Source organism: Podarcis raffonei, chromosome 14 (assembly GCF_027172205.1).
Source record: "Podarcis raffonei isolate rPodRaf1 chromosome 14, rPodRaf1.pri, whole genome shotgun sequence".
In the NCBI taxonomy this organism is placed as follows: domain Eukaryota; kingdom Metazoa; phylum Chordata; class Lepidosauria; order Squamata; family Lacertidae; genus Podarcis; species Podarcis raffonei.
The window spans coordinates 10,219,471-10,241,460 of record NC_070615.1 but is presented as its reverse complement, the minus strand read 5'-3'; the positions used below and the strand labels follow the sequence as shown (position 1 = coordinate 10,241,460).

At 47.0% G+C, this 21,990-nt stretch overlaps 1 protein-coding gene across 3 annotated transcripts in view; it reads left to right on the top strand.

Moving 5' to 3' along the window:
- AP3B2 (adaptor related protein complex 3 subunit beta 2) overlaps positions 1-21,990 on the top strand; it is a 73,707-nt gene that overhangs the window by 18,606 nt on the left and 33,111 nt on the right. For all 3 annotated transcript variants that reach the window (XM_053364316.1, XM_053364315.1, XM_053364317.1), the window contains exons 2-12: positions 6,200-6,275; positions 8,221-8,295; positions 9,912-10,007; positions 12,017-12,177; positions 13,223-13,289; positions 14,463-14,645; positions 15,551-15,727; positions 16,915-17,012; positions 20,704-20,758; positions 21,009-21,080; positions 21,192-21,254. In XM_053364316.1, coding sequence (XP_053220291.1) covers positions 6,200-6,275; positions 8,221-8,295; positions 9,912-10,007; positions 12,017-12,177; positions 13,223-13,289; positions 14,463-14,645; positions 15,551-15,727; positions 16,915-17,012; positions 20,704-20,758; positions 21,009-21,080; positions 21,192-21,254 — 1,123 coding nt within the window. The remainder of the gene's footprint in view (positions 1-6,199; positions 6,276-8,220; positions 8,296-9,911; positions 10,008-12,016; positions 12,178-13,222; positions 13,290-14,462; positions 14,646-15,550; positions 15,728-16,914; positions 17,013-20,703; positions 20,759-21,008; positions 21,081-21,191; positions 21,255-21,990) is intronic.

The window sequence follows — 21,990 nt, the reverse complement described above, 5'->3', positions numbered from 1 at the left end:
CCTGGTGGAAGCTCCCTGTGGTCATCCAAAGCAGACACCAAAGGGAATACTTGGGGACCGCAGGCAGTGGTGCAATTGTAGACCAGGGTGAGGGACTGGATCCTTATCTCTGCCCACCCCAGGCAGGCCGAGTTTGAAATCAAACTTTACAGTGCTTTGCAAGCCCCATTGAAGCTCTAGCAAAGCCCTGAGCACCAGACTTTGTAAGCACCGGCAATCAGCTTTAGACTGGACATGGTTTGACCAGGGTGGCCTTCCATGGTTTGACCAGGGTGGCCTTTAGATCCTGGACTTAATGGTGCTATTGGGTGGTGCTCCTAAGATGGCAATGTGCATTACATGCTTCAAAATGTGAGCAGCCAGCTCTGCTATGTTTGAAGGGTGTCCTTCTGCTCATTCTGCAGAGTGGGCCTCTTCTGTCCCAAAGTCCTATCCTGATGGTACCACTGGAGGCATATATAGAGAGACTTAAACGCAACTGGAAGGCTTTTGCATAGATGTGGCAGAAGCTGAGTCCTACTGGCCGGCCAGTGTTGTGCTTCCTCCATGGCTGGGGAGATAACCTGTAGCCTCCTCCTAAGGATGCCAGCTGGCTATGCATGATCTCAGCCTGGAGTTTAATGCCTGGCATGGACACGTTTGTGAAATGCCTGGCATTGATGTTGCTGTGGCAACTGCCTCTGAGCCACGGCTTCTTTTTCAGGCTGCTGTGAATAAATTCCGGAGGGGGATAAATATTTCACAGGCTGCTGTGGGTTTGGATTCCTTTTGTGCAAGCGGTTTACCAGGATCGAGTTTCTCTCCCTGCCTCTGTTCCTTTGTGTCTTTGCTCCTTCAGTCTCCGCTAGAGGAAGGGAGGCTTCCTCTGGGAAGCAGAGTCTGGGGGAACTCTATGGTACGCTAGTGAGCTGTGGCCCTATGGGGAGTGGGGATATGGCTCAGCAGCCCTGCCCCATGCATGTGTGGACAGGTTTCCTTTCTCAACTTGGCTTTGCCAAAGACTTTGTTCGTTGACCCTCCTGTGAAAAGGACAGATTCCATGCTAGGGGTCATTGGAAAGGAATTGAAAATAAAACTTTCAGTATCGTAGCGCCTTTATACAAATCTAAGGTTCGACCAAGGGTTGCGGGTGGCGCTGTGGGTAAAAGCCTCAGTGCCTAGGACTTGCCGATCGAAAGGTTGGCGGTTCGAATCCCCGCGGCGGGGTGCGCTCCCGTTGCTCGGTCCCAGCGCCTGCCAACCTAGCAGTTCGAAAGCACCCCCGGGTGCAAGTAGATAAATAGGTACCGCTTACCCGCGGGAAGGTAAACGGCATTTCCGCGCGCTGCGCTGGCTCGCCAGATGCAGCTTTGTCACGCTGGCCACGTGACCCGGAAGTGTCTCCGGACAGCGCTGGCCCCCGGCCTCTTAAGTGAGATGGGCGCACAACCCTAGAGTCGGACACGACTGGCCCGTACGGGCAGGGGTACCTTTACCTTTATAAGGTACGACCACAACTGGAACATTGTGTACAGTTCTGGTTGCCTCACCTCAAAAAGGATACAGTGGTACCTTGGGTTACAGACGCTTCAGGTTACAGACTCCGCTAACCCAGAAATAGTACCTCGGGTTAAGAACTTTACTTCAGGATGAGAACAGAAATCGTGCGGCGGCGTCACAGCGGCAGCGGGAGGCCCCATTGGCTAAAGCGGTACCTCAGGTTAAGAACAGTTTCAGGTTAAGAACGGACCTTCAGAACGAATTGAGTTCTTAACCCGAGGTTCCATTGTATTGTAGAGTTTGAGAAGGTTCAGAAATGGCAACTAAAATGAGAGATTCTCCTATGAAGAAATGTTGCAGTTTTGGGCACGTTTTAGTTTAGAAAAAAAAGCAAGCATGAGGTGACATGATGGAAGTTTGCAAAATGACGCCTGGCATAGAAGAAGAAGAAGAGTTTGGATTTGATATCCCGCTTTATCACCACCCAAAGGAGTCTCAAAGTGGCTAACATTCTCTTTTCCCTTCCTCCCCCACAACAAACACTCTGTGAAGTGAGTGGGGCTGAGAGACTTCAAAGAGACTTCAGCAGCTGCATGTGGAGGAGTGGAGACTTGAACCCGGTTCCCCGGATTACGAGTCTACCGCTCTTAACCACTACACCACACTGGCTCTAGAAGACCTGAAGGGACCATCTTGTCCAACCCCCTTCAGGAATATGCAACTCTCCCATAAGAGGATCGAACCTGCAACTTTGGCGTTACCAGCACCACGCTCTAACCAACTGTGTTGTGCATGATGCCTTGCTAGCTCGCCATGCTCCATCCCCTGAGCCATCAGCCACTTCCCTTTAGCATTGAAACTAGACTTGGGATGGAGGCGATGGACAGAGAAAAGCTCTTCTCATGAAGTTAGAACTTGTGGACATCCCATGAATGCTTAGAACTACAGTGGTACAGTGGTACAGTGGCAGCGCGCCTTCCCCTCTGTTCCCGGACCTGTCCTGAAGGCTTGCGGTGGGGAGAAAAGCCCTTCTCCGCACCGCCAGTCCGGCAAGCGGTTTCCATAGGAACGCATTAATTGATTTTCAGTGCATTCCTATGGGAAACCGTGCTTCGCAAGACAAAAAACTCGCAAGAAGAAAAAACTCGCGGAACAAATTAATTTCGTCTTGCGAGGTACCACTGTATAGACCTTACTCCGAGGCAGAGATGGCCACAGACTTGGATGGTTTTAAAAAAGGATTAGGCAGTATGCTACAACAGCAGCAAGAATACTCATTGCAAAGTACTGGAAGACACAAGATTTACCCACCCTGGAAGAATGGCAGATGAAGCTGATGGACTACATGGAACTGGCGGAAATGACTGGCAGAATCCGAGACCAGGGAGAAGAGTTGGTGGAAGAAGATTGGAAAAAATTTAAAGTATATTTACAAAAACATTGTAAAATCAATGAATGTTAGAAGGATGTTGGAATGAAGTTATATGGTTTTAGCAGAAATGTCATAAAGAATTAAGTAAAGGCTGATTGATAATGGGCCAAAATGAAAAAATTAAAGGTTAGATCATTATGATATATTACAGAAAAAAATTGAGAAAGATGGAAAGAATTTGCTGAAATAGTAAATTGAACTAGAATACAAAAAGGGAGGTGTGAGGAGGTCGAAAACAAGTAAACGAAAGGTAAAGTTATGAAATATTGGATGTGTTTTAATGTTTTTTCTCTTTTTTGCTGTTTTGTTGTTTGTTTTTTCTTTCTTTTAGATGTATTGTAATGTATGTTTGTTAATTTTTTATTGTGTTTCCTTTTTATGTTTTTTGTAATTCTTAAATTCTTAATAAACATCTTTAAAAAAAGAAGAAGGATTAGGCAGATTCATGGAGGAGGGGGCCACCAATGGCTTCTAGCCATGATGACTGTGCTCTGCCTGGACAGTTCTAGACTACAATGCTTCTGAATGCCAGTTGCTGGAAAATACAGGAAGGGAGAGTGCTATTGTGTTTAGGTTCTACTTGTGAGTTTCTGCAGGCATCTGCATGGCCACTGTGAGAACAGGATGCTGGACTTGATGGGCCATTGGTATGATTCTGCAGGATCTTCCTTTTTTAAAAAAAACATTAAAAAATTATTTGGTTTTACAAATATAGAATTATAACAGTACAATACAAAATACATATCCATATTTAGAGATTTCTCTGAATCTCTGGACTTCGCACCTTCCCCTTCATGGGTCTTATTGTCATCCTTTCCAATTGCATATTGTTTCATAATCCACGTTTTATGTCTCTCTATTTTGTCCATAATATTTGCTACATTACAAGTGTTATTGAAATCCTGCTAGTGTTTTCATCTGCTTACGGTGGTCCCTTAAATATTTTTTTTAAATTCCCATTCTTTGTTGAAGTTTTGGTATTCTTGGTTCCTGAGCTTTCCAGTCAGCCTTGCCATTTCGGCATAATCCAACAGTATAATTTGCCATGTAGGGACTTTATCCTCTTTCCATCTCTGGGCTAGTTCCATCCTTGTGGCTGTTGTCACATACATAAAAAGTCTTTTCTGCTCCTTTGGAATATCGGTACCCACAATTCCTAATAAAAAACCTTCTGGGGGTTTTTTTACAAAAGTTTTTTTAAACTTACTTTTTTCATTTCATTATATATCATTTCTGGGATCCTGCAGGCTCTTCCTAATTTCTTACATGAGAGTGTTCTTGTGTTTGAGTCCTCCTTGCAGGTTTCCTGCAGCCACCTGGTCAGCCACTCTGAAAACAAGATGCTGGACTGGATTGGGTCACTAGCCTGATCCAGGAAGTAATAATAATAATAATTTATTATTTGTTCCCCGCCCATCTGGCTGGGTTTCCCCAGCCACTCTGGGCGGCTTCCAACAAAGATTAAAAATACATTAAAATGTCACACATTAAAAACTTCCCTGAACAGGGCTGCCTTCAGATGTCTTCTAAATGTTAGGTAGTTGTTGTTCTCTTTGACATCTGATGGGAGGGCGTTCCACAGGGTGGGTGCCACTACCGAGAAGCCCTCTGCCTGGTTCCCTGTAGCTTTGCTTCTCACAATGAGGGAACTGCCAGAAGGCCCTCAGAGCTGGACCTCAGGTATACTGGGCCGAGGCCATTTAGGGCTTTAAAGGTCAACATCAACACTTTGAATTGTGCTCGGAAGCAGAAGGCTCTTCTGAAGTTCTTATATTCTTACGGAACTCTTATGCAGAGTGTCAGGGAACTGCCATCGGAAAGACAGGAGGTGAAAGGGCTCACAGAGGCTGAGAGAGACTTATCAGCTGAGGAGGGAACCAGCAGGGGGAGAGGAGGAGCTCCAAGGGAAAGTGAGTCGGAGGGATGGCTCAGAGACACTTCTAGCGAAAACAGTGGGGAGGTTTCAGGACCTCCTATAGGGACACCCACTCCTCGCCGGAAACTGTCGCGCCGAGAGTCCAGAAGACGCGTTTCCGTTAAGGAACTTTTATGCTGGAAGAAGTTCCGTAAACGCCCACTGTCCGATTCTACGAGCGACTGACGGAGCCATGCTTAAGGAGCTCCGTTACAGACAGAGGTTTGTGGACTTAGCCAAACTCTGAGGGACTAGGACTTTATGCACAAGCAGCTCATCATCCCATCACACAGAGAGATGGATCTGCCTTGGCATTCAATAACATAAGGAGTGCTATGCCAAAGACCCATTTAGTCCAGCATCGTGTTCTCACCAGTTCCCTGTGCGAAACCCACAAGCAGGACCTGAGTGCACTATTAGCATAGGCACTTTTGGATTTGTTAGGGTTCTGGTCATTTCTCTTCCCCCGGTCCCAGATCAGTCCTCCTGCCCTGGGAGAGAGAAGGGAAAAGGTACCATATATACACTTCGCTTTTCCAGCAGATCTGGATCAAAGTTGAATCCAGTAGAACCAGCCTGAGCCTTGAGAAGTGCATAGAGCTGAAAGAGGAAGTAGAAAACTTCCTCCTTCAACTTTTATGTACTTTTCAAGGGATAACCATCCTTAAGGTAAAGGTCAAGGTACCCCTGCCCGTACGGGCCAGTCTTGCCAGACTCTAGGGTTGTGCGCCCATCTCACTCTATAGGCCGGGGGGGGCCAGCGCTGTCCGCAGACACTTCCGGGTCACGTGGCCAGCATGACAAAGCTGCATCTGGCGAGCCAGTGCAGCACACGGAACGCCGTTTACCTTCCCGCTGGTAAGCGGTCCCTATTTATCTACTTGCACCCGGGGGTGCTTTCAAACTGCTAGGTTGGCAGGCGCTGGGACCGAGCAACAGGAGCGCACCCCGCCGCGGGGATTCGAACCGCCGACCTTTCGATCGGCAAGTCCTAGGCGCTGAGGCTTTAACCCATAGCGCCACCCGCATCCCTCATAATTAAGAGGGAATTGTGTGGGTTGTGGTGGATCTGAGGCTTTGTGGGTGTTGGAGGAAGACCTCAAGGAGACTCTTGCACTGTGTGGCAACCTCTCCATGTTTCTCACTGCTCTTCAGGTATCTGGCAAAGTGGTCTCCAACTTACGGAAGCATCTGCATGCTTACCTGGGAGTGAGCCATATTGAACCCAGTGGAATTTTTATTTCTTTTAGTAGGATGGTGCTGCAAATCTGCTAGCCTTAAAAGCGGCTCTAGATCCTGCAACAGTGACCACTGCTGCCACCTCCCTGGAATGTATCTGTGCCCATGGCATGATTTTTCTGTATGTTTTGCAGACATGATGACCTGAAGGAGATGCTGGACAGCAACAAGGATTCTCTGAAGCTCGAGGCCATGAAGAGGATAGTAGCGGTAAGTTCCCCGCTTGTGACTTGGCTACGGTGTGAGAATAGGGAATTGTACTCTTGGGGTGAAACCTGGAACAACCAGCTGAGTTTTGCTGCTGACAGTCTTTGCTGTGCATGCTCTCTCAGTGCTTGGCGAGAGGGCCCTGCCATCCACCTGTACAGTGGTACCTCGGTTCTTAAATGGCTTGGCTCCCAAACAAATCGGCTCCCAAACGCCGCAAACCCAGAAGTAAATGTTCCGGTTTGCAAACGTTTTTGGGAAGCTGAAGGTCCAACGCGGCTTCTGCTTGTCTGCAGGAAGCTCCTGCAGCCAGTCAGAAGCTGCGCCTTGGTTTTCGAATGGTTCTGGGAGTTAAACGGACTCCTGGAACGGATTAAGTTTGACAACCAAGCTACCGCTGTATTAGGCCCTGGCACTAATGCCTGCAGCGTTGCCCTGGCAATTAATAGGTTGTCTGTTTCTTGTTCACAGCTGTGAGCACCACTCCCCACCCCGCCCAATACTCTGAGGCCTCGATCCTGAGAGTCAAACCAGACAAGCTATTAGCAATTGTGCACATTTTTTAAAAAGTAATTGGCAGCTGTGGAGGGCCTACTTAAAACACACATTTGCACACTTGCCGACTGAGTGAATTATGTCAGGTCCAGAGGCCCAATTTGTACCATCTTTGCTATGCATTTAAAGCAGGATCTTACTACTTTAAACAGTCACGGCTTCCCCCATCTATGGGAGAAGAAAAGGCTAAGGACTAAACCCTACACAAATCCAGATTGAAGTCCCTAAGAAGGTTGGATGGCGCCTTGTACACCTCCTTCCAGTGAGTCTTGCAGCCAAGCTGTTGCCAAAAGTATCGCCTTGCTTTCCTCTGGACCACATGAGTGAGGCCGAGAGAGGGGACTTCTTGTCTGGGCAGCCCAGGACCTCCAGACACAGGCCTGTGTCCCCGAGAGGTCACTTCAGAGCTGCTAACACAGCAAAAACCTCCTTCAAAGAATCCTGGGAACTGTGGTTTGTTAAGGTTGCTTACAGTTGTTCGGAGACCCTGTGCCCCTCACGCAGCTGCAGTTCCCAGAGTGGTTTCACAGTTTAGTTGCATTTCCTAGGGAACTCTGGAATTGTAGCTGTGGGAGGGGGGGAATCGGGATCTCCTAACAACTTCCAGCATGCTTAGCAAACTACAGTTCCCAGGGTTATTTAGGGGGATGAGACTGCTTTAAATACAGAGTTCTGATGGGCCCCTCCTTTGAACCATAGGATTTTTGAATTGAAAGGTCCACAGTCATCTGGTCCAGCTAAGTGCAGGAGTTTTGTAACTCTAGTGACAGATGGTCGTCACATCTGTGGTTCAGCAAAGGAGAGGGGGGGAAAAGTTTGGATTTGATATCCTGCTTTATCACTACCCGAAGGAGTCTCAAAGCGGCTAACATTCTCCTTTCCCTTCCTCCCCCACAACAAACACTCTGTGAGGTGAGTGGGGCTGAGAGACTTCAAAGAAGTGTGAGTGGCCCAAGGTCACCCAGCAGCTGCATGCGGAGGAGCGGAGACGCAAACCCGGTTCCCCAGATTACGAGTCTACCACTCTTAACCACTACACCACACTGGCTCTCCTCAAAACGAGGAGAACCCACTCCTCATTTTGTTTTGAGTTTCCAGGCCCCATCAGCAACCAGTCCTTTCCCTGAATTTTAAGGGGGTTCATCCTCTATAGCTCCCTTGCACTCTCTTAGAGAGGAACACCTAACTGCTGTAGTTTTAATGGGCAGTTTGGGAGGTCAGGAATAGCAGTGGACAATGTGCAGTTTGATGTGTTTCCTACTATAAAGATACTGGAAGTGACAGGGCACCAGTGAACACACGGGAGGAGTGGTAGCAAGTGACCAATTAAAAGTGGGGTTGCTTAGTTCAGATTTCTTGACTAGCTACCCCACTGCTGTTTCTTCTCTCCCAGATGATTGCACGAGGCAAGAATGCATCCGATCTCTTCCCAGCTGTGGTAAAAAATGTGGCTTGCAAGAATATAGAGGTAAGCTGCTGTTGCTGCTGTTGATATTATTTTCCTTTCTTTTTTTGTGCTGCTCAATACTAAAATAGGCAAAATATCTTACAATCCCTTGCAGACAACGGCAGCAGCCTGGGGCAGTTTCTCCAGGTCTTTTTCTTAAGTGGCTGCTTTTAGCTTGTACAGATAGTCTGGAAGAACATGGGGCCCTCTGAACATTGTTTAATGCATTGATTTCTGTGCAACAGAGGGACTCTCAGAGAACTGCTGTGGTTTCCTGGAAAGAAGGTTGCCGGGTAATTTGAGCTAGAATAGCAAGGAATGGGAACATGTGTCCCTCCAGATATTGCTGGACTACAGCTCCCATGGGTCAGGCTGGCTGGGGCTGATGGGAGCTGGAGTCCAGCCACATCCTGAAGGATACAGACTCCTTGTGATATAATGTCATGGCTTAGAATGGGAGCAACAAGCCAAGAAGTCACTGGTTCAGTTCCCCATCTCCACTCCTGTCCAATCTACCGTATAATGCTTGCCCTACCCTTACAGTGTTGTTTTACAGATTGCTGAGATCATGTACTAAGATTTAATATAGGGCTGAGTCCTGATTACCTCAGGGAACATCTCTTTCCCACCCCCACTCCAACATGTAAGATTGACTAATGTGTCTCTGCTTAAAATCTCATATTGCATGGAGGGTGACCCACTCCTCTTTGTGACAGCCCCAGAACTCACAGGAAGTCCATTGGGTCCTTCCCTTTTGTCTTTAGTTATTTCTATTGTTGGTTCTAATTGTTTTGAATTTCTTTTTGTGTTCTGTTAAGTTAATTACTGTGTAAAATGCATGTAAATAGATTGTGATTCAGTTGTCTTCTATTTATCTTTATGCACCTTTTGGAAATCAGTACAGTCATACCTCGGGTTACAGACGCTTCAGGTTGCATTTTTTTGGTTTACAGACCCGCCGAAACCCAGAAGTACCAGAATGGGTTACTTCCGGGTTTCGGTGGTCGTACATGTGCAGAAGCACTAGATCGCGCTTTGTGCATGCACAGAAGCACTGAATCGCAACCTGTGCATGCGCAGACGTGGTGTTGCAGGTTGCAAATGCTGCGGGTTGCGAACGTGCCTCCTGCATGGATCACATTCGCAATCCGAGCGTCCACTGTAAATAAAAAAGGAAGAAGTGTTTTGTTTTAGAAGTGCCATTGCTGTCCCTGTAGAGACAAGGTGACCACCCACTCTCCCCCTAGGCATTGAAAGTGATTCCAAAGTGCAACCACGTTGGGCACTATAATAGATGGTTTTGAGGAAAGTGTGGCACAAAGGATTCTGGGAGAAGTCCACTCTCCTGGAGTGCTTTTTCAATGGCCAGACATTGCTCATAGTACTGAATTGAGGGTGGGACACTGTGGTCCTCCAGATGCTCTCGAACTTCGTTCCCATCACCCCTGACCTTTGACCATTGTGGATTTTGCTTATTTTCCTCTTCCCTCCCTCTTCCAGGCCAATGGAATGTGCTTCGCTGTATCAGCGCTTCCTCCTTGCTGTCACTCAGAAAGCCTTCATTGTAGAGTTGGGGGGGTGGGAGCAAAAACTGGTGGCTTGCTTAGTTCCAACTAAGGATGCTTTTCCTCTGGCAGGTGAAGAAGCTTGTGTATGTTTACCTGGTCCGATACGCGGAGGAACAGCAAGATTTGGCCCTGCTCTCCATCTCTACCTTCCAGAGAGGACTCAAGGTTGGATGCTTTTTTGGGGGGAGGCAGAGCCTAAGCTTTGCTTTTGTCATTGAGAGTTGCTCTAGGGTGGAGTGACTATATGACAGGCTTCTTAAACTGCTTCCTGGGGTCCAAAGTGGGCACTTTCCACCTTGCAAATTACAGGAGGTGGGGAGCTTGATTGGGTGTGTGACAGTGGAGGCTGGTCCATTTGGATGAATGGAGCATTGCCCCATTAACCTCACTCTGCCTTCCTTCAGGCCCTACCTTCTTACTACCTGGGCAACTCAAGACCCAGGTCAATTCAAATAGTTATTTAGAGAGTTAGCTGGATTGCCAATGCTTGTCAGCTTCTCCTTCCCTAAGTCTTGGTAGTTCTCTTCAGCAGGAAGAAGAATGGAACCAAACTAGAATCAGTTGATTCTGCTGGTCATTGGCTCTAGCGCCACCTACTGTTGACCTCCCTTTCCCCCCACCTCTCCCAATGGCCGCCAAACATCGCTGCCCTGCTCCCAGCTATTGTTTAGTTTTCATTTTTACAAAAGGCTGCTATACAGTGCCAAGCTCCATGGCAAACATCGTATCTAGCTTGATCATTAGATTATTCTGTGTTTTCAGAGGGGAACCTCCCCTTGCCCCCCCCAAACATGTAACATTTTCTCTTTGCCAGGATTGCCAAACTAGGCTTTCTAAGATGCTGCTCTTTTTGTGAGTCAGGTTTTAATCTTCTACAACCATCGTTGCCAAAGGAGACTTGGGAGTTGGTCTCTGTGTCTCAGTTGACAAGCTCAGGTTTCCTGCTGGGATATAAATCAACCAGGCAGGGCTGAGTTTGACCGAAGGGAACATGACACTTGTGAACAGAAGGAGAGACCTCATGAAAGAGATCTGGAGGAAAGGGGTCTTCTTGATGTTGCTGGGCTATTTGACATTGAACTGGCTCCCATGTAGCTTGAGAGAGTTCCTTGTGAATATAGAAACACAGAAAGCTGCTTTACACAGAGTCAACTCTTGGTTCATCTAGCTCAGTTTTGTCTACACCGACTGGCCGTGGCCCTCCAGGGTTTCAGGCAAGACTCTCTTTCAACCCTACCTAGAGATAGGCTTTCTGCAAGCAGGACAGATGTTCTGCCACAGAATGAATGAATTTTTACTGCTAGAAGCTATAAGCCTTCACAATTGGTCACAATGCATAGGATACAAATAATTGATTTAAAACTGAACAATAGCAAAGCAAGCATATAAAAATGCAAAAATCACTCTTGCATAAGTTTAGGATCATTGGACAGCCCAAGGGTTCCACATCTCTGGTCTAATGTAAGGAGAGGGCAAGAGGAGGAACCAAGCTAAACAAAGGTAAAGGGACCCCTGTCCATTAGGTCCAGTCGTGGCCGACTTTGGGGTTGCGGCGCTCATCTCGCTTTATTGGCCGAGGGAGCCGGCGTACAGCTTCCGGGTCATGTGGCCAGCATGACTAAGCCGCTTCTGGAGAACCAGAGCAGCGCACGGAAACACTGTTTACCTTCCCGCCAAAGCGGTACCTATTTATCTACTTGCACTTTGACGTGCTTTCGAACTGCTAGGTTGGCAGGAGCAGGGACCAACCAATGGGAGCTCACCCCGTTGTGGGGCTTCGAACTGCAGACCTTCTGATCAGCAAGTCCTAGGCTTTGTGGTTTAACCCACAGCGCCACCCGTGTCCCTAGCTGTATGTAAAATACAGCTTAGTGGTTTTATTCTTTTGCCTCCCTAGCAAGGAGTTGTCTCTCCCAGGAACAGATGGTGTTGTGGCTTAGGGACGAGGAACCTTTGACCTTTCAGCTTCTGCTGAACTACAACTCCCATCAGGCATGGCAAGCATGGCCAGTGTCCGCAGGTTGATGGGAATTGCAGCTGAGCAACATTGGAAGAGCTAGGAGTTCCCCACGCCGGCTTTAGATTTATTGGGATGGAGGTTATCCTGAACCCCTTCCTGGTGGAAAAAGTGTGCTAGGCTTGAGTGCCTGATGCAAACCTCCTCTTTGCCGCAGGATCCCAATCAGCTGATCCGAGCCAGCGCCCTCCGCGTTCTCTCCAGCATCCGTGTGCCCATTATTGTGCCCATCATGATGCTAGCCATCAAGGAGGCGGCTTCTGACATGTCCCCCTATGTACGCAAAACGGCTGCTCATGCCATCCCCAAGCTGTACAGGTAAGTGGGAGCCTCTTCCTTTCACTTCTTCCAGCCTCCTTTTAAGGCCCTGGAACCCAGACTGCCTTTACAGACTTGCAGAACCTTCATTCATTTGTGCTATTGCAAAGTGAAAGCAGCATGCTGTGTTTGCATGCCGGAATTCCACGGTGCCTTTTTCTTTTCCTAAAGCTCCTTTTGCACTATTGCTTAACTAAGGTAAGGGTAAAGGGACCCCTGACCATTAGGTCCAGTCATGACCGACTTTGGGGTTGCAGCGCTCATCTCGCTTTATTGGCCGAGGGAGCCAGCGTACAGCTTCCGGGTCATGTGGCCAGCATGACTAAGCCCCTTCTGGCAAACCAGAGCAGTGCACAGAAACGCCGTTTACCTTCCCGCCGGAGCGGTACCTATTTATCTACTTGCCCTTTGACACGCTTTCAAACTGCTAGGTTGGCAGGAGCAGGGACCAAGCAACGGGAGCTCACCCCGTCACAGGGATTCGAACCGCCGACCTTCTGATCGGCAAGTCCTAGGCCCTGTGGTTTAACCCACAGCGCCACCCGCGACCTAATTCCTGTTGCTCAGGAATTGTAAACAAACAAACAAAATCAGGTGCAGTTTTTAATGATTCAGTTTGACTTCCTGATTCAAAATGGCATCCAGTTCTCTCCAAACATAGAGGAAAACCTGCTCCTTCATCTCAGGAGCCATCATGCAAAATCTGGTTATGATACCTTTGGTTGGTTGGCATCCATCTGTCTCAGGAGACAATGGAAGAGTACACCTTTGAGGGTAAAGTCAAACTGTTGGAGAGTAACATTGCCTGCTGTGGCTGTAGAAGAGAAAGTTTTGTTGTGCGGACGCATGTGTACCATGGCGTTCCTGCTTTCTGCGCTTCAACCTTACGAGTTGGAAAGCTAGACGATAACTCAATTATTTTCTCTCCAGTAGGCTATAGGATACACCTTCCTCGACCCCCAGAGACAACTAAATCGAGTACCACCTCGTGACTGAAGTGTATAATAACACTTATTGACACTGATTTTGTCTTTCTTCTTTTCAGCCTTGATTCAGACCAAAAGGACCAGTTAATAGAGGTCATCGAAAAGCTTCTGTCAGATAAGACAACTGTGAGTAAGCAGGGCATATCTGAAGCATTTTTTTATTTGAGTGGGGGTGAACACGTCAATTTAAAAAGCACTAAAACCCGCAAAGGTCTTGTCACACCTTAAAAACCAACCAATTTATTATGGCATACATTTTTATAGACTAGAGTCAAATGCAATTCTCTAACCCAGCAATGGGGAATCTGTTGCCCTCCAGATTTTGGACTACAACTCCCATCACCCTTTACTGGCTGGGGCTGATGGGAGTTGGAGTCCCAACAAAGACTGTAGAGTTACAGCTTCCCTCTCCTTGGTCTAGTTCATGAAAACCATAGTAAATATGTTGTTTTTTAAGCTGCTGCAAGACTCCTTTTGTAGATTTTCCTGCAACTCACCCACCCAACAACTACCCTATGGAATTGTTATTATTTCGGGATCTCTTTCCTCCAACTACTCCCGTCTCCCCAGTACTTAAGGCTGTTGCTGAATTTTCTAAGCAGGCTGGCCAAGTTTAGCCTGTGAAGGGCTGGGTGAGATACAAAGATGCTGCACCTTGCCTATTCATTCTATTTTTTACTGTTGATTTGTTGCCAGCTTGGCACCTGCGTTTCCATGCCAGGTGGGGGATCATCCTTTCAGTGACCCAGATCCTAGGTCTGCAAACCCTCTCATTTTGGGGTTGCATGAGCCCCGCACAGTCTCTGCTTCGGTGCGCCTCATTTTCTCCTCTTTGTTTTTTATATATATAATTTTTTATTAAATTTTCTGTTTTACAATTTAAAATACTCATTTTACATCCCTAAGATATCCATGACTTCCTTTCCTCTCTTTCCACGGTTCATTTTACATATCATAAATCCCTGCGTATTTTACAAAAACTATACCATTCAGTATTCCATTATTGCAGCCATCAAAACTTATTTACACTGCTGAATTTATCTTAATGCTGCCAGCGTTTTCAGCTGTACACAGTTATTTCCCATATATTCAATAAATGTTTTCCAACCTTCTTTAAATGTTCTTGTTCTCTTATTCTATATGTGAAGTCTGCAAGTTGTGCATATTCCGTCAGCTTAAGTTGCCATTCTTCTTTGGTTGGGACCTCGCTCGCTTTCCATTTTGGGGCTAACAAAACACGGGCCGCAGTAGTGGCATACATAAACAACCTTTTCTCCTCTTTGTGTTTCCCTTGGCCAGCTGGTGGCTGGCAGTGTTGTGATGGCCTTCGAGGAAGTCTGCCCCGAGCGCATTGACCTTATCCACAAGAACTACCGCAAGCTGTGCAACCTGCTGATTGACGTGGAGGAATGGGGCCAGGTGGTGATCATCAACATGCTGACGCGTTATGCTCGCACCCAGTTCCTCAGCCCCAACCAAAACGTGAGTGGAGCAGATAGGAGAGAAGCCTGTGCATTCGCTTGCCTGGGTTCTGGAGATAAGCTATCCTGAATCTGGGGCATGGATGTTGTAGCTCAGAAGGCTACAAGTGCAGCCCTTGGTTATATTCAGCAGGTGGCATTTTCTGTACACAGATACATTTTTTTAGGGGGAAAGCTAATAGCTCAGTGGTAGAGCATTGCATGCAGAAGGTCCTTAATCCCCAGCAGCTCCAGGCAGGGCTGGGAGAATCACCTGCCTGAATGCCTGGAAAGGTGTTTCCAGTCAGTGTAGACAGTACTTTTTATTGTCATTATTTATGATTTTTCAATTTAATACATTTCAATAATTTTATAATCATTTTAACATTTCAGAACTTGACTTCCTTCCCCCTCCTTCTGCGGTTCCTCAGGTTTATTTTTAATATTTTCTGCATATCCAAATTAATTTAATGTGCTCATTTATTCATCTACTTTAAGTATATACTCTTATAAAACTGCAGGCTGTTACAATAATCCTGCCAATATTCTTATCTGTTTACAGTTTATTTGTAAATATTAAACAAACCATTTCCATTCTTTTATAAAACTTTTGTTACAGTCATACCTTGGGTTACGAACGCTGCGGGTTACATGTTTTCGGGTTGCGGACCACGCCAAACCCGGAAGTACCATAACGGGTTACTTCCGGGTTTTGGCACTCGCTCATGCGCAGAAGGACAAAATGACGTCATGTGCAGAAGCGCCAAATCACATCACATGCATGCGCAGACACGGCGGTTCAGGCTGCGAACGCTGCGGGTTGTGAATGTGCCTCCTGCACGGATCATGTTCGCAACCCGAGGTATGGCTGTATTTTGATTTCTTACTTTTGCAATTTCTGCATACTCCTTCCCTTGTTCCTGGCAGGAGTCCCTCCTGGAAGAGAGCTCTGAGAAAGCTTTTTATGGTTCCGAAGAGGAAGACTCCAAGGACGACAAAGCAGAGCCGGCGTCCTTGGTGAAGCGCAAGCCGTACGTCATGGACCCTGACCACCGCCTGCTTCTGCGCAACACCAAGCCCCTGCTGCAGAGTCGCAATGCTGCGGTGAGAACCACCATCTTGAGCACCTCCCAGTGCTTCCCCTGCGGGGAGGCAGAGTTCCTTAGGAATGACAACTCCCCTTGTCACCACCATATCTGAAATAGGTGCAGGCAAGAGGAGGGTAGGGCAACCCAAATCTTCCCAAGGGCAAGCGAGGAAAGCCCACCATCCCCTCTGCAGATTTGCATACAATTTGCATATCTTAATTGAAATGTATAGATGCATGTTGTGCATGCTCAGCTACTCTGTAAGAAAAGTTTTCAAAAAAGAGGGGAAGGGGCAAAAGGTCTTTGGCCCAGTGCAGACGACCTGGGGCTTGGAACAGTGCTCCCAGTGGTGGGTTTTATTTTATTCACTTAAAAGCATACATATCCTGCTTAATCTAGGGATGCGGGTGGCGCTGTGGGTTAAACCACAGAGCCTAGGACTTGCCGATCAGAAGGTCGGCAGTTCGAATCCCCGTAACAGGGTGAGCTCCTGTTGCCTGGTCCCTACTCCTGCCCACCTAGCAGTTTGAAAGCACATCAAAGTGCAAGTAGATAAATAGGTACCACTCCAGCAGGAAGGTAAACGGCGTTTCTGTGCACTGCTCTGGTTCGCCAGAAGCAGCTTAGTCATGCTGGCCACATGACCCGGAAGCTGTACGCCGGCTCCCTCGGCCAATAAAGCGAGATGAGCACCACAACCCCAGAGTCGGTCATGACTGGACCTAACGGTCAGGGGTCCCTTTACCTTTTTATCCTGCTTAATGTTTCAAAGATCTCTAAGCTGTGTACAGTCTAAAAAAGAACAGGCAATATATCATTGAAGCAAAAATGAAATGTAAAACCAGTAAAACAGCAATGTAAAGACCTATAAAGACATGTAGTAGCAAGTAAAGCAAATCCAGAAGATTCAGACACATAAAACGGGTCTGATCTTATGGATCAGGGATAGCCTGAGCAAAAGGAGAAGTCTTCACAAGGCATCTGAAGCAACAGGTGGTTGCAACTTCAATTATAGCAGAGGGAAGGGCATCCCTCAGTACAGGGGCAATGGCAGAAACTGCCCATTTCCAGGCCAGATGATCTTAGTGGTCTTCCAGGTCTATATACAGGGGCAGGCAGTCTTTCTGGTAGATGCAGCAAGCACACATGAATCCTGTTTCCTTGCTTCCAAGGCCTTGTGGCACAATCCCTTTCTCTCTGCAGGTAGTGATGTCTGTTGCTCAGCTCTACTTCCACCTTGCTCCAAAGGCTGAAGTTGGGGTCATCGCTAAGGCACTGGTGCGTCTTCTCCGGAGCCACAGGTATGCAAACGCCTCCCCTCCTTCTAGTCTCTCTCTCTCTCCTTTTCTCTCTCTTTCCTTTTCCTGAAGCTGCTCCCTCTTACTTGGAAACATCCCAAGGACAGGGAAGAGCATTTCTGTGAGCGTTTAGGAAACCAGCTAAGCTCTTGACTACGGTTCATTATATTTGCTGTGTCTGCAAGGGACGTGTGAGATCTGCAACAAAACATTGCAGTGTGGCACAATCCTGTTCAGGGTTCTAGCCAGCCTGTGTCTTTTTCTAGAATATAGCTGGATATCTAAGTGTTGAGATGAGTCAATGGCCAGGCAAGTGAACAGAGCCAGACGAAAACCAATACAGAGCTACAATTCCAAAATTCCCTTGCCAATTTGGTGTAGTGGTTGGGATGTTGGACTAGGACCTGGGAGACCAGAGTTCAAATACCCGCTCTGCAGTGAAGCTTGCTGGGTGACCTTGGCCAGCTGCAGACCCTCAGCCTAACTGTTAAGTTATGGATGAACATATCAGACGACACAGCGATTCTTCAAACAGCTCTTGTTTATTCACAGGCCAGAACAGAACTGAACTGAAGGGTTCAGCTAGCCTGCTTATATAGAGCAGCAGTAACCACTTTCTGTAACTATCCAATCACTGAACGTCACTTTCGATCCCTTATTTGCATATGTGGACCTGAACTATCTACAGTATCCCCCTGCTGGCCCAGGGTGAGAACTTCAGTACATAACACCCCTCCCCACCGAGATACGGCATTAGTTACAATCGTAATGGTTTCCTTATATACAGCACTACACGTAATGGTTCAATTAGGCACAAAAGCATATCGGTTACATTTCACCTGCTTCCATTAGACCAACAGTATTACATGTCCAACAACATAGTCCTTTAAATAAGTTGGGCACTTGGAGGTAGCAGTGAACCGAGCGAGGTAGGAGTCCTACGATTCAGAGGCTGGCGCAAATGGCGGTAGAGGCACAAGTGAAGCCAATGGTTCCGATGCCGATGTGGAGGCGATGGATGGAACACAGTGCTCTAGCCAGAACAGTCAGCTCTGAATTGGTTCTGTTCAGTGATTTCGCTCGGTGTTTCAGCTCAGTGATTCAGCTCCGCTCAGAGGGTGGCTGCATCTGGCTGTGCTCTGTTGTCCATCGATCCCATCTTTGTCGCCAGTGTTAAGTTGTGGGTGAACATATCAGACGACACAGTGATTCTTCAAACAGCTCTTGTTTATTCACAGAACTGAACTGAACTGAAGGGTTCAGCCAGCCTGCTTATATAGAGCTCCACTAGAACGCAGCAGTAACAATTTTCTGTAACTATCCAATCACTGAACGTCACTTTCGATCCCTTATTTGCATATGTGGACCTGAACTATCTACAGTATCCCCCTGCTGGCCCAGGGTGAGAACTTCAGTACATAACACTAACCTCTAACTCAACCTCGCAGGGTTGTATGGAAGGTAAAATGGAGAGGAAGGAGACAATGCATAGCACGTTGAGCTCATTGAAATGAAGGTTCACTGGGCAGAAGCATATTTATTAGGAATTTTGAATAAGGATATTCCCAAAGATAAAATTAACATATTTCTGTACGCAACAACGGCAGCGAGAATGTTGGTACCCAGTCATTGGAAAGGAAATTATATTCCAACAAAGGGGGAATGGTTAAGTAAACTTTGTGAGTACCTGGAGTTAGCAAAATTGGCTGATTTAATAAGGCATAAGTCAAAAATTTTAATTCAGAAACAATGGAAATGTTTAAAAGATTATTTATACAAGCAGGGCTCAAATACGAAAGTTTGGTTGTGTCTAGACTAACCTTGTGAAGAATACAGAGAACATAAAGATTATGAAAGAATCTAAGGAAGGGAAATGATTGAAGAACAGATGTAAATGCGAGCAAGACAGCTAAGAGACGTGTGGTGAATGCGGTGGAAGTCTTTTATAATATTTTAACTAAGATTTATATATTGCAGTATTTGAAGCAAGAATTTGGTAATATTTCAGGTTATGAAAAGAATTTTTTCTTTCATCTTTTTTCTTTATATCTTCTATTTTTCCTTTTCTTTTTTTATTAGTTTTCATTTTGGAAAATATGTACATTAGTGTGTTTATAGTGTTATGTATTGTTCTTTGGTTAATTTCTATTTCTTGAAAAATTTAATTAAAAAAAATTGGAAGGAAGGAAGGTGCACTATAAATGTAACAGTAACGAACATAGCGCCCTCAACTGCCTAGGGCAGGACTGGGGCCTTAGGACCCAAATGCTGTTGAACTCCAACTTCCACCAGCGCCAGCCAGCATAGCTAATGGTTGGTGATCATGGGGGTTGTAGTCCAAAAGGCTAGCCCTGTTTCAGAGAGATGTACTTTGTGGATTACCACAAAGCTCTGCCTGAACTTGGGGGTTTCTGTAGCTTTTCAGAGGCAGTCAAGTTTCTGAATACCAGAGACTGGAAACCGCAGGGAGAGGAAAGAGCTCTTGTGCTTGGGTCCTGCTTGCAGGTTTCCTACGGGCAGTTGGTTGGCCACTGTGAGAGCAGGATGCTGGCCCACATGAGCCATTGGCCTGTGCCAGCAGGCTGTTTCTACATTCTTATGGTTCTGGCTTAGCAACTACCGACAGACGTCTGTGGATGACTTTGCAAGCAAAGCAAAGCATTCTGGGCATCGCTGTCAACCGTCCCTTATTTGGTGGGAAACTCCCTTATCCCAGCGCCATGTCCCGCTGCTGTCCCTTATTGATGATGTTCCTTAAATTTCCCGGGTTTCAAAGGAAGCAGCTCCTCTCCCTCCCTCCCTGCCGGCCAGGGAGGAGGGAGGCTCCAACTGTGTTGCTTGACTGCCCGGCCCGCCCCCCTCCGGCCTCCTCTCACCAGCCTCGGCCCCCGGGAGCCCCTCCCCGCCGGGACTGAGGAGCCTTGAGAGGAGAGCGAGGGCAACCATAGAGAAAGCAGTTCAGAGAGAGGAGGCAGAGGCGGAGGCGCAGGCAGGTGTTCCAAGGGCTAACCATAGAGGGGGAAAGCAGAGGAAGGACTGCAAGCGCTTTCCCCACAGATTTGTAGTGGTAGACTAGCATAGATGGTCTGATCTGTGGGCGCTATTTCCCCCCCCCTTCCTCCCACCCCACCTGATGGCACTGAGAGCTTCAGATGGAGCACGAGAGAAAAGATACAGAACTCCAGCAGCATCTTCGTAGCTTGGACTTTGTTTTGATCGAAAAGTGGTTGTTGCTTGTAGTTATTTAATTGCAGTGTTTCATCAGCTGGTGTCTTGGGCAGCAACCTCTGGAAACGAAGGGAAGGGCTAAAAACCGGCGCTGCTCTCCAAAATTGTCTGGTCCCTTTTAACTTCGTATTTCAGCTGGTTGACTAAAATCTCTTATTTTGGCTGCCGGTCCCTTATTTTCGAGGCTGCTGGTCCCTTATTTTCAAATCTGTAAGTTGACAGCTATGATACTGGGGGGGGAAGCATTCCCTCATTGTTTGTCCATGCAGCCACTAATCAGAGGCATACTGCCTCTCTGAATACGGAGGGTCTGATTTTGTCTCTTAATGACCATTGGCAGATCTGAGCTTCATGCATTTGTCTAAACCTTTAAAGAAATAAAGGTGGTCATCTTTACATCTGCTGGCAATGAATCCTGCAGTGTCCCTGCCTTGTTGACAAGTCCTTGTCTCTCTTGTTATGGCAGTGAGGTCCAGTATGTGGTGCTTCAGAACGTGGCCACCATGTCAATCAAGCGCAGGGTGAGTGCCTGTTTCCTTTATTAAGGGATTCACCTGGGCTGGGAGACGTGAAATGCCAGGACTCTGGATGTCTGCCACATTACTGCTGCTGCTTCTGCTGTACAAGCTGCCTTTGAACCAGTGGTGGGGAGCAGCCCAGATGGCTTGAAGAGTGGTTTTCTGGGTCCTTCTGTAAATCCAGAGCTCACCATGGGATTTTCCCAAGGATGCTACTGCTGCTGCTGCTGATCCTGCTTCTTTCTCTCTGCAGGGAATGTTTGAACCATACCTGAAAAGCTTCTACATCAGATCCACAGACCCCACCCAGATCAAGATCCTCAAGGTGTGTGAGATGCAGCCATAGATGGGTGCTAGGCTGCACTGAAAATAACAGCTTTTTTGTTTTTTGTTGTCGCCTAGAGTAACTCCTCCTTTTTCTCTTCTGCCTTGCTAGCTGGAAGTTCTAACCAACCTTGCAAACGAGACCAACATCTCCACCATCCTGCGTGAGTTCCAGGTATAGCATGACTAATGGGCTGGAGGAAGGTCTTAGCAAAGGAGCTGGAGGTGGAGCAATATGTGCAGAGCCAGGAATGCCTTTATACTTGCTAAATTCCTAGCATCCTCAGCGACAAAACCTAGTTCCTAACCCACAGGAAGGTCAAAGCACATCACCTGCCCAAAACAAGCCATCAACATTAATAATAATAATAATAATTATTATTATTATTATTATTATTATTATTATTATTTATATATTTAAATTATAAATATATAATTTATTATTTGTACCCCGCCCATCTCTGGGCAGCTTCCACAGAGACCAAAATACACTAAAATGTCAAACATTAAAAACTTCCCTGAACAGGGCTACCTTAAGGTCTTCGGAATGTCAGGTAGTTGTTTATCGCTTTGACATCTGGTGGGAGGGCGTTCCACAGGGCGGGAGCCACTACCGAGAAAGCCCTCTGCCTGGTTCCCTGTAGTTTTGCTTCTCGCAATGAGGGAACCACCAGAAGGCCCTCGGAGCTGGACCTCAGCGTTCGGGCAGAACGATGGGGGTGGAGATGCTCCTTCAGATATACTGGGCCGAGGCCGTTTAGGGCTTTAAAGGTCAACACTAACACTTTGAATTGTGCTCGGAAATGTACTGGGAGCCAATGTAGGTCTTTCAAGACCGGTGTTATGTGGTCTCGGCGGCCGCCCCCAGTCACCAGTCTAGCTGCTGCATTCTGGATTAGTTGTAGTTTCCG